General features: G+C 37.7%; 1 protein-coding gene across 1 annotated transcript in view; it reads right to left on the minus strand.

Moving 5' to 3' along the window:
* The window catches only part of VPS13B (vacuolar protein sorting 13 homolog B), a 429,435-nt gene that overhangs the window by 347,513 nt on the left and 69,822 nt on the right, over nucleotides 1-12,100 (minus strand). Inside the window, exons 15-16 of the mRNA XM_058820123.1 lie at nucleotides 9,447-9,641; nucleotides 7,826-7,950 (exon numbers count right to left, since the gene is read on the minus strand). Of these exons, the coding sequence (XP_058676106.1) occupies nucleotides 7,826-7,950; nucleotides 9,447-9,641 (320 nt within the window). The remainder of the gene's footprint in view (nucleotides 1-7,825; nucleotides 7,951-9,446; nucleotides 9,642-12,100) is intronic.

Here is a 12,100-nt window from a genome sequence, read left to right on the forward strand (position 1 = left end):
ATAGTTTATTCAAGAAGTAAACACAGAGCTTTGGTGAAGGTGGATTATTTGGTACACAAGGTGAATAATCCAGCATAGCTCCCTGTAGAATTATCCAAAGTACTAATGAATGAAAAGCTTTTTTTTTTTTCAACTTCTTTTATTTAATGACTACAAATTCTTAAAACAGTACTTTGAATCCTATCAACTCCCATGGCATTACCTCAAAAAGAAGATGCAAAGAAAACGGTGAAAGGTAAGAGAGCAACCCCAAGACTACAGTACATTTCTTCAGAATGCTGTGTAATAACCAGCTTTGATTTGGGCTGGCTGGCAGAATGCCACCACGCTCATTTTCAGGGTTCAAGTTTCAAGCTTGCCTGTTGGCCAGCTATGGAGGCTGAGTGCTGGCTCCAGTAATGACCTGTTCTGTGCACTGCTGACCTGTTCACTTGATCTGCACCAGCCTCAGGCTGGCACTTTCTCAAACAATGCTGAAGGGACCAAGCACGTCAGAAGCAGTCCTCAGTCTGAAGCCTCAATATATGTCATTCTTAGATCTAACTTAATTTTTTTCCTGTCTTTTGGGAGTGGAAAGGAAAATTACAAGTAGGTATGTGTATATGAACTGAGAGACAAGAAAACACTAAGCTTCAGAGCTACAGATGGGTTTCTAGTAGTTTAGCAGCAGAGATGCCAGTGCAGAGACTATTTCTCTTCATAATTCACAGATGCACTCACAGGCAGAAAAAAAGACACCAAACTACAGACAAAATTCTGGAGAAACAAAGGACAAACTTTGTGTGAAGAATTACCACTATTGCATCTTTCTAGCCAGATTCTACATGGGTAAAGCATCATAGGAGAGAATTCCTAAGAGGTCCTTTTATACGGACAAGTGTTGCCACTAAGAGAAACAGAATTTCTAAATATATCCAGTACAAAAGAAATATATATCAGGGATTCAGTTTTTCCTTAGGATCTATGCTATACAACAGCATTTCAGCTTTAAGACTGTGTTTTTAGTACCTTTCATCAGTCTCTAATCAAAATGCAGCTTCAACCCTGAGAATCGTTCAAATTTTGAAATACCATTTGCTTGTTTCTAGTACATAAGCCAGCAAATCCTGATGGCAACACTTACAAAACCCAGGATTAATTATTCACCATGTGCAATCACTTTCCCTGGACAGATATTAGTTAATAAGCTTAATTTACTTTCACTGAAGAGAGGTGACAAATAATTAGTCTAAATAACTACACTGGAAACACTCCCAGTGACTACCCTTTAGTGTCAACTCTGCTGAATTTCCTCCTCACGGACAATACTGAACAATACAACTGCTTCCAATTTACATTGATTATAACTGCACTTTCAACAGATTTGCTGAATGCTGCCTGCCACATCTGCTGAGAAACAGTAACATTTGATCTGGACTTGATTTAAAAAAAAAAAAATTAAACTTGAGGGTTGCAACTGAACCTAATTTGTTGTTACACTAATCAAGCTGCAAGTCATGTACTCAGAATGCAAAACCCTTCCTGTTCCAAGTGCTTTTCTTGGTAACCAACAACAGCTCCTTCCAGAATAGTGTAGTTGAAAAGTGCCCCAAAATGTTCTTGTTGAAACTTAAAATGTTCATATCACTGCAGACTAGAAATGTTCTACATAAGTTCTTCAAGCATCTTCATCCTTATACATGTGTGACTCCCTTGAATTTTTATAAAGCAAGATATGTAAATCAATGAGAAGTACTTCTGTTTAAGCTTTATATCACCCTACATTAGTGTTCACAATATGCTATACTGTACTGCCACACTTACTCCTCAAACACTAAGATGCACAGTAAATCAAACGTCTCAAAGTGTCAGTGGTAGGTAATGTCCTACCAAAACCAGCTACCAACGAATTTTTTAAAAGTGTGATTTAGTATTATGTTCTTTGATGCATTTTCTAGGCAAGAGCAGAGACGTGGACAACACTGAAGCAGTCCAGCACATTCCTTCCTGTGCTGTTGTGACTGTTCACATGTGAGGCACTACTACACAAACACCCCTGCAGAACACAAAGGAACAACGGCTGTGTTCTGCTTTTGCACAGCCCCTATCACTGACACATCTCAACAGTTCAAACAGGTTCTAACATGTGCCAGATCTAACTGCAACAATGCTGAGGCGGCTGGAACTCCCCTGCCCCATACACTGAATGCATCTGTTCAGGCATTCAACCCCAGATCTTTTCTGTTTCAAAGAATACCCCAAATTTTTATCTGGCAGTTAAATTCAATTACTGACATAACTAATAGCCACAACTGAATGCTACAAAATGAGTTTCATGTGTTTTCAACCTGTTTCTGCTTCTGACCCAAGAAATGAGCAGGCCCTTCAACAGCCCGTGTGAAATGCAATCCACACCAAATCTAAATTGACGTTGCTCTTGATCTACTGTGACTAGCCAATAAAACAGGCTGCCAAAATCAAGACCTAAGCGTCAATTTATGGGAAAACTTCCTAGATTTATGATCCAATGCTCACAGTTGGTGGAATAGTTGGGTCTCTGTTACCTGCATTGAATGTCATGACAACTAAATCTTGTGACTCTCAAGCTCACAAATCTACTATGGTTTCTAGTCCTAAACAGATTATTCCACTGGACTTGCCCTGCAAAGATGTTTTATTCAAAAATTAGCACAAACAGACAGTTAACCTCATTCTCCATTATACACTTCTAATCCTTTCTTTGCTGAGCAGTAAATCCTAAAGATCTCCTACTGTCATGACAATGGTACCTTGTTGGTAAAGGCCAAGTCAGCAGAACCTAACTTCCTTGCTAAATAGCTTCTTACTGTGTAAGAAGCCAGATCTTCATCTACTACTCTGCTTGCAGATCAACATGAATTGCTCTCCCCCTTGTCAATTCATGGGGATACCATTAAATGCACATGGTATTTACAAGACGATCCCTGAAGCAGACACAAGCAGATGAACATCCTGGCTACATCCTAAAATGACTTTATAAATTGCAAAATGAGTCTAAGAAAGTATTCTATAAATAAGAACACAACTGTGTGGCATACCAGGTAAATAACTTTGATTAAGTGACAGATGTTTGCCTTGTAAGGGACACGTGATGGAAGAAAATGGAAGTAAAGCTATATAAAAACACAAACAGTTTAACAAAAGTTGGAACAAAAACCTTTGCCGTAGTAATGAGGGAGTTAGAGTCCTTGGGTTTGGTAATGTTAATATTACAGCTAGAAAATAAAAGAGAAACTAAATTGTGTGTACAAAGCAACAATTACATAATGAAAAAATCAAAATAAAAGCAAGGAAGTCATGTAAGAAAACAAAATGCTGATGTTCAGGTTGGTGAAAGACTATTTCTCAAAATCTTAGCATAATAGTTAGCCAAAAGGCAGTTATAACCTGATTTGCCAAACTACTCGAAATGTAGCAGATTCTAAGGACACAGTAAATGTTTACCTTTACAGTTAAATCCGTGTTGAAATATTAAGTGCAGCTATACTATATAAATGTTCTTGAGAGTTCATAAAAAGAGCCTACAGAAGGTACACATTCATTTCATGTGAATAGCACTACATCTAAATTTCCTAAGTGATCTTTCAGAACCCTAAGTGCATATATTAATAAAATGACTGTGTCAGGTCTGTAATTCACAGCTTTCACAAGTGAAACAAGTGACAGATCTCTGGACAGCTGAGGTGCCCAGCATATGATACATGTGACTGTCTTTAACAGAAGAGCAATGTTTTAGCTTTTGTCAGCTTTTGTCAATAATGATTAGCACTTCAATAAAAACACCGAAGAAATGAAACTACAGTGCCAACCCAAATCAAATCTCCTGTTACCAAAAATCCTTCTTCATCAGAAAGATGAATCCTGATGGAGATTAGCACGCTGCATGTACTTAAGCTGAAATATATCACTTAAGACAGTCTGCAGAGAACAGCTCAAAAGAAAGAATATTTGCAGAAACTGCAAAGCATCTCAAAGACTGTTCTTTGTTAACTAATAATTACTGAGATCTAATTGCAAGTTTCTGTTCAAGTTTTTTGCTCTGACAGAGTAAAAACTCAAGAACAACCAATTATATGCTCTGTACTCTCTAATAATTCAAGTGCAGACCACGAAGCCCTAGATAATAATTTACCCAGCAGGTCCTCAACCTCTTTATAAAAGACTAATTCACACACTCAAACTTAACATGACTAGCTATTAGTCAACTCTGTACTGGTGCTTCCTTGAAAGCAGCAAACAGCAGCTATTGCTCTGGTATCCAATTAACAAAGAGGGGACTCACTATCAAGAAAACAGATCTCTTGAAAGCAGACTACAGGACCAAGAAGCTGAACAGAAAGGAATCAGGGATAATGATGTCACCTTCATTTATAATTTCATTCTACCAGAGCTCACAGTCTGAAAATCTGCCACAGGTAGAGACAGTGAGTGAGAAATTTCCTACAGACCTGATAAAGAAAAATAAAAACAAGACTCTGGAACACTAGTTTAGAGAAGACAGGTTAAGAAAAGCAATAAATAACAGACATAACTAGACTGATACCTAGCTCAAAATATAGGGAGAACACCTCACTGCCAATCAAATACTGGAAAAATAAAAGGAATGCTATTACAAATCCATATTCTGCACTGTTAATTTAGCATTCCTCAGAAGTACAGTGAAGTGGTATTTTAGAAGTGATAGAAGGTTACAACACTGAAGTGTCTTACACCAGATTACCTCATCTGTTACCAGAGACATTGAAGCCAAAAGAATAAAAGAAAATCATCTAATTCCTCTCAAGATTTCTGTTTGGCAATAAACATTCTTGTCATTCACTCTAGGCTTTTAACCATATTCTGTTAATTCTCAGTTGGTTTTAGACATCCTCCTGAAAGCTCTGAAAGCTGCTTTACAATCTGGCATGCAACACTACATAAAGCAGTTGTAAAATATTGACATTAACATTGTATTTTGCATCTTGTTACACTTGACAAAAACAAAAGACCAGATGGTTTGTACTTTCCAATAAAAACAGATTAGCTATGCAATTTAAAAGATGTCCAAGACTTAGTTAACTAGTGAGTTTGAGCACATTTCTTTTAAACAAAGAAAGTGTACTAGTTGAAACTAAAAGAGACATCAATCTGATAGATAAACAGCATATTATGACTGTTTACAGGCATTTACTAGAATTTACTGGACTGATGCTGCTGAAATTTTATCTGTTAAAACAGCCTGCCAATGTTTATCAACTAGATTTAAAAAATTAATATTACTACAGTTTAATACACTGTATATAACAGTAACTTTTAGATTATTGTACTGAAACTAGAAAAGAAACCTTTTCTACTGATTTATGTCAGAAATAAAGTTGAGATTTTCACTGCTAACTCAAAACATACTACCTAAGGGATTCCATAACAGTTCATAAAATGTCTTTGTTTTTAAAAGGTATGGTCTGTGGTATGTATTTTCTATGAAGAAATAGAAGAACACATGTAGCATCAGATGTGTGCACTTTAAGAAACTCTGGAATGTGAAATCCACAAATCCAAATAAAGCAGGTGGTATAATTTGGGAGGGAGAACTGAATTTAAGTTTAATGACATTACCAGGTTATCCTACCAGACTAATTCTCACTCACTGCATGACTTCAATGAAGCTCTCAGTCCTCATGCTGATTTCGATTTAGCTGAAGTGCTATTTGATGCGTTTCATCTGGACTTTTACTCACTTCAAACTACACTTCATTTAACCAGGCTGCTGCTCTACTCATTTGTTTTTCTACTTTATTACTCACAAATTGGTGTTGCTTAGTTTAGATAAAAGGTTGGCCTAAGTTGATTTTATAAATTTTTTTTAAATTTCATTAAGAAATAAATAAGCCATAGAAAGAGATCATATCAGAGGAAAAAAGTGAGAAAACCGTCAAAAGACGCCAGACCACAGTACCACAGAAAGTGCTGCTCTAACTATCTTCTATCTTCTCATAAATGCCAATAGATGGTTTGCTGTTTTAAGGCAGGATCAGTGCCCTGCCTCCACTCCCCAAAACTACAGCTCCTTCCAGCTGGGCATGCACGGTAATGCAATGCATTTTTAAAAGAGAGAGACAAAGAATGTGAGAGAGGCAGATTTCACAAGACAATCCAAGAATGCACGAGAGAGAGAATGTAAGGATAAGACCCGGAACATGAGATAGAGTGAGGGCAAGTGTGAAACTGCACAAGGACAAGCACAAGAAACCAAGCATGAGCAAGCAAGAGATGGAGCACAGTAAGCACACACAGAAGAGCACAAGCACACATGAGAAAGCAGCAGCACTTGAATACCACGAAGTTGTCAGATGACACATTTACTTAGAAATTCATCCCTAAAATAATTTTTTGATTTTTGCACAACTAAGCATGGGGTTTAGAATATAGTGAAGAAATATAAGTTTGCCATTCAACACTAATTTATTCATGCAGTTTGCTACCAGGATTACTAACCAGAGCTTAGTGTTAAATGTGAGATAACATAAGGAAAGGCTGTCAGTTGTAAAGTCCTGGAGTACTCTGATTAGTGCTGATAATAGAGTATCCTAGAAATATTCTTTTTGTTTTTAGTAAAATGGTACAACACAACAGCAATTAATTCAAAGTCATTAATACTTTTTTAACTATTGATAGAAATTATGACAAAGTCAGTTAGGCTGCTACCACCTGGTGGTGTGCTGATAATGCTAAAACCCATTTACATTTAATATGGTATCACAGCTTATGAAAGAAAAATTAGTACATTCTTTATGTGACAATAAGAACAACTACAGAAGTAACTTTTTTTGTATAATTCATTAAGGTTTCACAAACAAATGCATCTTACAAATTAGCTATTCAACAAAATGTTTGAAGCCAAAATATTTTGAAATTAACATACTTTTTTATTTTCTTGTCACTCTACGTAATTTTTTCTGCATGGATTTACTCATAAAGCAGTATTACAGACTGCTACTACTCAAAATGAGGGATAAAGAAAAGTAATACCTTGTCCAAAATACTGTCAAAATGGATTTTCATGAAAATAGTTTTTATAAATGCAACCTATCAATATAAATTATTGCATACTGGCTTTTATGACCACAAAATTTGAACTGCAGAGATACATTTAAATAGTGAATTTCCACCGCACTTATGGCTAAAAAATTATATAGCACATTTCCTAATAAAGTACAGAACTGTTTTCAGAAGAAAAATATTTGTATTTAACATCTGAGCTCTTACAAATAGTTTACACTTCCAACTGTAATGAGAAACAAATAAAAGTGTAGCAGAAACACTGTGGATTTGGGATGCTTGGGGGTTTTATCCCCAATTTGTTGCTCTTTATTTGGTTGAATTTAAAAAAGAAAAAGCTGTCCTATTCAGCTCAAACATCAAGCTTGCCATCAGTATGGAACTTTTGTATCAGCTCAAGAAAGAATGGCAACTGTTTCAGAAACCTACAAGGTCCAGAAGAAAGCCATGCACCACAGGGCTTCTCCTGTATCACAGAATCTGCAGAGCTGGAAGGGACCCACAAGATCACTGATCCGAAGTGACTGGGCCATACTGGGATTGAACCTGTGACCTCGGTGTCATTAGCTCCAGGTCTCTCAGCCACATCAGGTCTAAAATGTTTATTGACAACTATCCTCACAAAGAAACCTATGAATGATAATAGAATATGAGAGGACACAGAGAAGTTTAGGGATATATGCAAAGCTTGGCATTTTTAAATCCTTCATTAAAAATTCAAAATAATTGTTCACATGACTTAATCACACTGTACAGGCTTAATACTCACCAATATTTGGGGAACTTGATCAGCTTGCCATAAACAGCAGTACTGAATGAGGGGATAACTGGAACAGGGATGCAGTATAATCCTTTACTGTCCAAAGAAGTCAGTGCTGCTTGAAAACCAAATATCTGGAACAAATGCAGTTGGTCAAATAGGTATATTATCATGTGACTAGATAACTTCCAAGATATTTTATAACATATGTACTTATACTCAGTAAGTATTAAATAAATTGTGTATTATTTTTAGAGAATTCCTTTTACCCAAACATAAATACAGCTACAAAAATCTACTACAAATAATGCCCTAAAAATACACATTAAAATATTTTCTTCACTCAAAAAATGTTAACTACGGTCAGCTGAATTTAAAAGAACACTGAATTACAATTTTTCAACTCAAGTACTTTAGTCTATATCCTTTAAACTTGCCGATTACATACTGCCTTTCATACAAAGTAAAATCACTTTGAGTAATTATAACAACACTGGTAGTTACCAAAGAGCGGTATTTAAGGAAATTAGAACCTTTCCTTCAAAGCTTTTTTTATTAATAAGAGCCTGGCTACAGAAAGAATCATCACAGGAATTCTTTATGATTTTTCCCTATTCAATATGGCAAACAAACTGTTGTAGACTTGTCTTTTAACATGCTGTACCATTCACAAGAACAGAACAACTCAGGCACTATTAAAGCTAGCAAAAAAAACATTTAAAACCCAAAGCTGATGTCCAAATTTTGCTACTAAAAATCCTCTCAAATTAAAAAACATACAGATGACCTGCAGTACTGCAATTCCAATTACTTTAAATGTGACGTGTCACCCAGAAAACTGAAAGCTTGCCATGCAATTCTGAAACACAGTTTCTTTAATGCAGATAATAAATATTTAAATTTTTGTAAAATATCAGCGTGGAAGTGAATAGATAACTGAGACATTTACTAAAATTCACAGTAGTCATATTAGATATTTATATTTTAGTAGCACCCAAATGTTTCAAGCTTCCTAAGCACATCTTAAAAGGCTGGAAAGGCCTGCTTTAAAACTCCTCCACAGAGCAGATGGCAACTGAACCATCTCAAAACAATTTTCCATATCTTAAGCTTCCCCCAGCCTCACAATAAGAGCTCCTCTCACATAATGCATCTTTAATTGAGAACATCCAGAGATCTATCCTCTTAAAATGAAAAACAATTAAATTGTTTGTTAACAGTTTTTGATTGCATATCTTCATTGTGATGGGTTTGCTCTATCAACACTACCAGTAGTGACAATCTTTCCTCCTAAATTCCCATCAAGTTTGTAAGTTTGTAATTTTGCAGCGATCTACAAACCACAGGAGCATTATCTCAGATGAGGAAAACAGTTTCTGAATAATTCTATCTTGTCACAAGGACCTTGGGGCTTCAGTTAGCACTTTCCTCATATGAAGTGTGCAGTGTATATTACAAAACACTTGGCTCGAGTCAGAAGCAGCAATCCCAAACAACAACTTTCTGTGAAATGTATTTACTCTATGGCCTTTCAGATTAGCTGAAAACATCCTTTCAGGAAACCTGCTAACACTTCAGATTAACTGAACATACATGATGCTCTCAGCACACATCTCAAGCCCCCACTGACCTTCAGATAGCAGTGCTGGTAGCAGTAGTGCAGCAGGTTGTCAGAGGGCTGCCCCAGGCTGCTGACCACATGCACCAGGTGCTCAGCGTACATGGGCACCGAGTGCTCCAGGTTAACCTTGTCCACCAGAATCCGCACGGAGGGTAAAGGCCGCAGGGGCTGGAAACTTGCAGCATTTAACAGCCCACTCAAGTTCTAAGGCAGGGAGGAAAAAGAATTATGTCATAACTTAAATGTATTATTTATCATATCTGTATGTTCTTACCCAAACACACAAGAAAATCTACATGAAATAAACTATTTACCGCTACCATGGCATTATACTACAAATCCTCAAATCTTTCCAAAATATTTTCTATTAAGTCAAAAATAATCAACTTTTTATCTGGAATTGTCTTGGGTGCAGGTGTCCAGGTGCTGGTGGTGTAGGGGCAGATTCTGTGAGAGGACACCAGGGGCTGTCCTGGGCCAGGTTTAGCCTGCTCCAGCCTGTGCTGCAACAGCCCCACCACAGGGCACAGCTGAGCTCCTCAGCCAAGCTGGGGGCACCTCTGTGCAAACACATTTTAGAATGGGCAAAAACACTACACAGGTTGCCAAGACTACGAGAATAAGTGAGAAACAGCAACATGAAAAGGAAGGTCAGAAAAGGACAGGGAGGCTGTGGTGCTCCAGACACCAGAGCAGAGCTTCTCTTGCAGCTCATGAAAGAGACAAGACAAAAGCAGACATCCATACTGCAGCCCATGCAGGTCCCCATGCTGGAGGAGGTGGATATGCCCTGAAGGGCACTGCAGCCTTGAGGAGAGGCCATGCTGGAGCAGATTCTCCCTCAAGGAGTGCAACCTGCCAGAAGGACTTGCACTGAGGGAGAACAGCATGAGGATGAGGGAATGGCAGAGCTCAGCTGTTACTGACTAACCCCCATCTTCCATTCTCCATCCTCCTCTATTAAGGGGTGGGAGGTAGAAGAGTCAGGGAATGAAGGAGTGAAATTGAGTCTCAGGGGGAAAAGGGGCATGTTGTTTGGATTCTTAGCAATAAGTGAAATTAATTGCCCCAAGTCAAGTTTGTTTTGCTCATACTGGTAATTGGTAATTGATCTCCCCCTCTACCCTGACCCATCCCACTCTCTCCCCCACTGCTCTTTTGAGGAGGGGGAGTGAGAACAGCTGGGTAAGCATCTGGCAGCTGGCTGAGGTCAACCCAGTACAAGAATATGCCAAGTCAAAATATTTTGTCCTATAAAAATCTTTGTTTACCTTTTTATCACTCCAAAGCACTATCACCATAATACTTATCTCATGCTGATCTAGCCTTTACACTTCTATGTATTCACAGACATGCCAGGTATATCAACAAAAGAAGATGTCATTCCACAGAAAATAAATATCACAATTTTAGGTATCCAAGTCTATTTTTCATAGTATCCATTAAAATGGAGCACTGCACCCAGCACAGGTTGGACATGGGCATACCAGAATGAGTTTGCTGGAAACAAAGTGGCTGTGGGGTTGGAGCACATGAGCTCTGTTTTAAGAGAAACAGAGACAACTGAAATCTTTCAGTCTGGAGAAGGCCAGAGAAGAATCCTACTGCTGTCTACTGCAACCTACTGGGAGGGTACAGAGAACACCTGCTCTTGCTTTGACCAGGATGTTGAACTCCTGGCAAACACCTCCAAACATCTCTTCCAATCTAAATTACACTACAAATCTGAAAATTTTATTAAATATGCATCGAAATAGGACTATAAGTTGATGTACTTATGATTTTCAATCTAAACTTCAAAATCATTATTTTAAATATGCTTGGCTTCATTCAAGAAATGTAAATTGAGACTCCAAGTAATGACTACATCAAGCAAAAAATTCACTGGAATTCAACTTTACCTCAAACCTACAGCAAACATGGGACTCTTCTCCCATTGTAAAAACAGCATCTGTCCATGCCCATAAGGTGAAAAGCACTACAACCCACTGCACTTCTCAGTGCAATGTATTAAAAAGTGCTAAAAAGGAAAAAACTTCTCTGAGCAACCTGTTCCTGTGCTTCACCACCCTCTCAACAAAAAATTTCTTCTTAATATCTAAACTAAACCTGATCTTTTAGTTTAAAACCATTGTACCTTGTCCTGTCATTATCTACCTGTACAAAACCCTCTCCCCTCCTTTTTAAAAGCCCCCTTCAGGTATTGAAAGACCACAATCAAGTCTCCTCAAAGCATTTTCTTCTTCAGAATGAGCTACCAGAGCAGTCTCAGCTTATCAGATGAAATATTGGACAAAAACTCCTAGAAATTTAACTCAAGAATTGATGAGAATCTTCTTCTCACTCTCTCCCTTACCCATAAAACACCTTCCAGCCTCTGGCACAAGAGATAAACCTACTGCAAGCCTTCACTACAAGCCACAGTACCTCAACTTTGCACATTGACAAAGGAGACAAACAAGAATGAAACCAGTATAGGATTGTTTAGCTGGCATTATACATGGTAAACGGTAAAACAAATGAAGGCTATTAGGAAATTTCTGTCTCTCTGAGCTTATCATTCAGCAGTTAAATGCTCAAGTCCTGCTGACATCCTGTCTGGAACTGGTACACACAGAGCTGGCTATTAAAACCTATGTCATCTCTACTGAGCCTGCATATTA

This window comes from Ammospiza caudacuta, chromosome 1 (assembly GCF_027887145.1).
Source record: "Ammospiza caudacuta isolate bAmmCau1 chromosome 1, bAmmCau1.pri, whole genome shotgun sequence".
NCBI classification, from domain to species: domain Eukaryota; kingdom Metazoa; phylum Chordata; class Aves; order Passeriformes; family Passerellidae; genus Ammospiza; species Ammospiza caudacuta.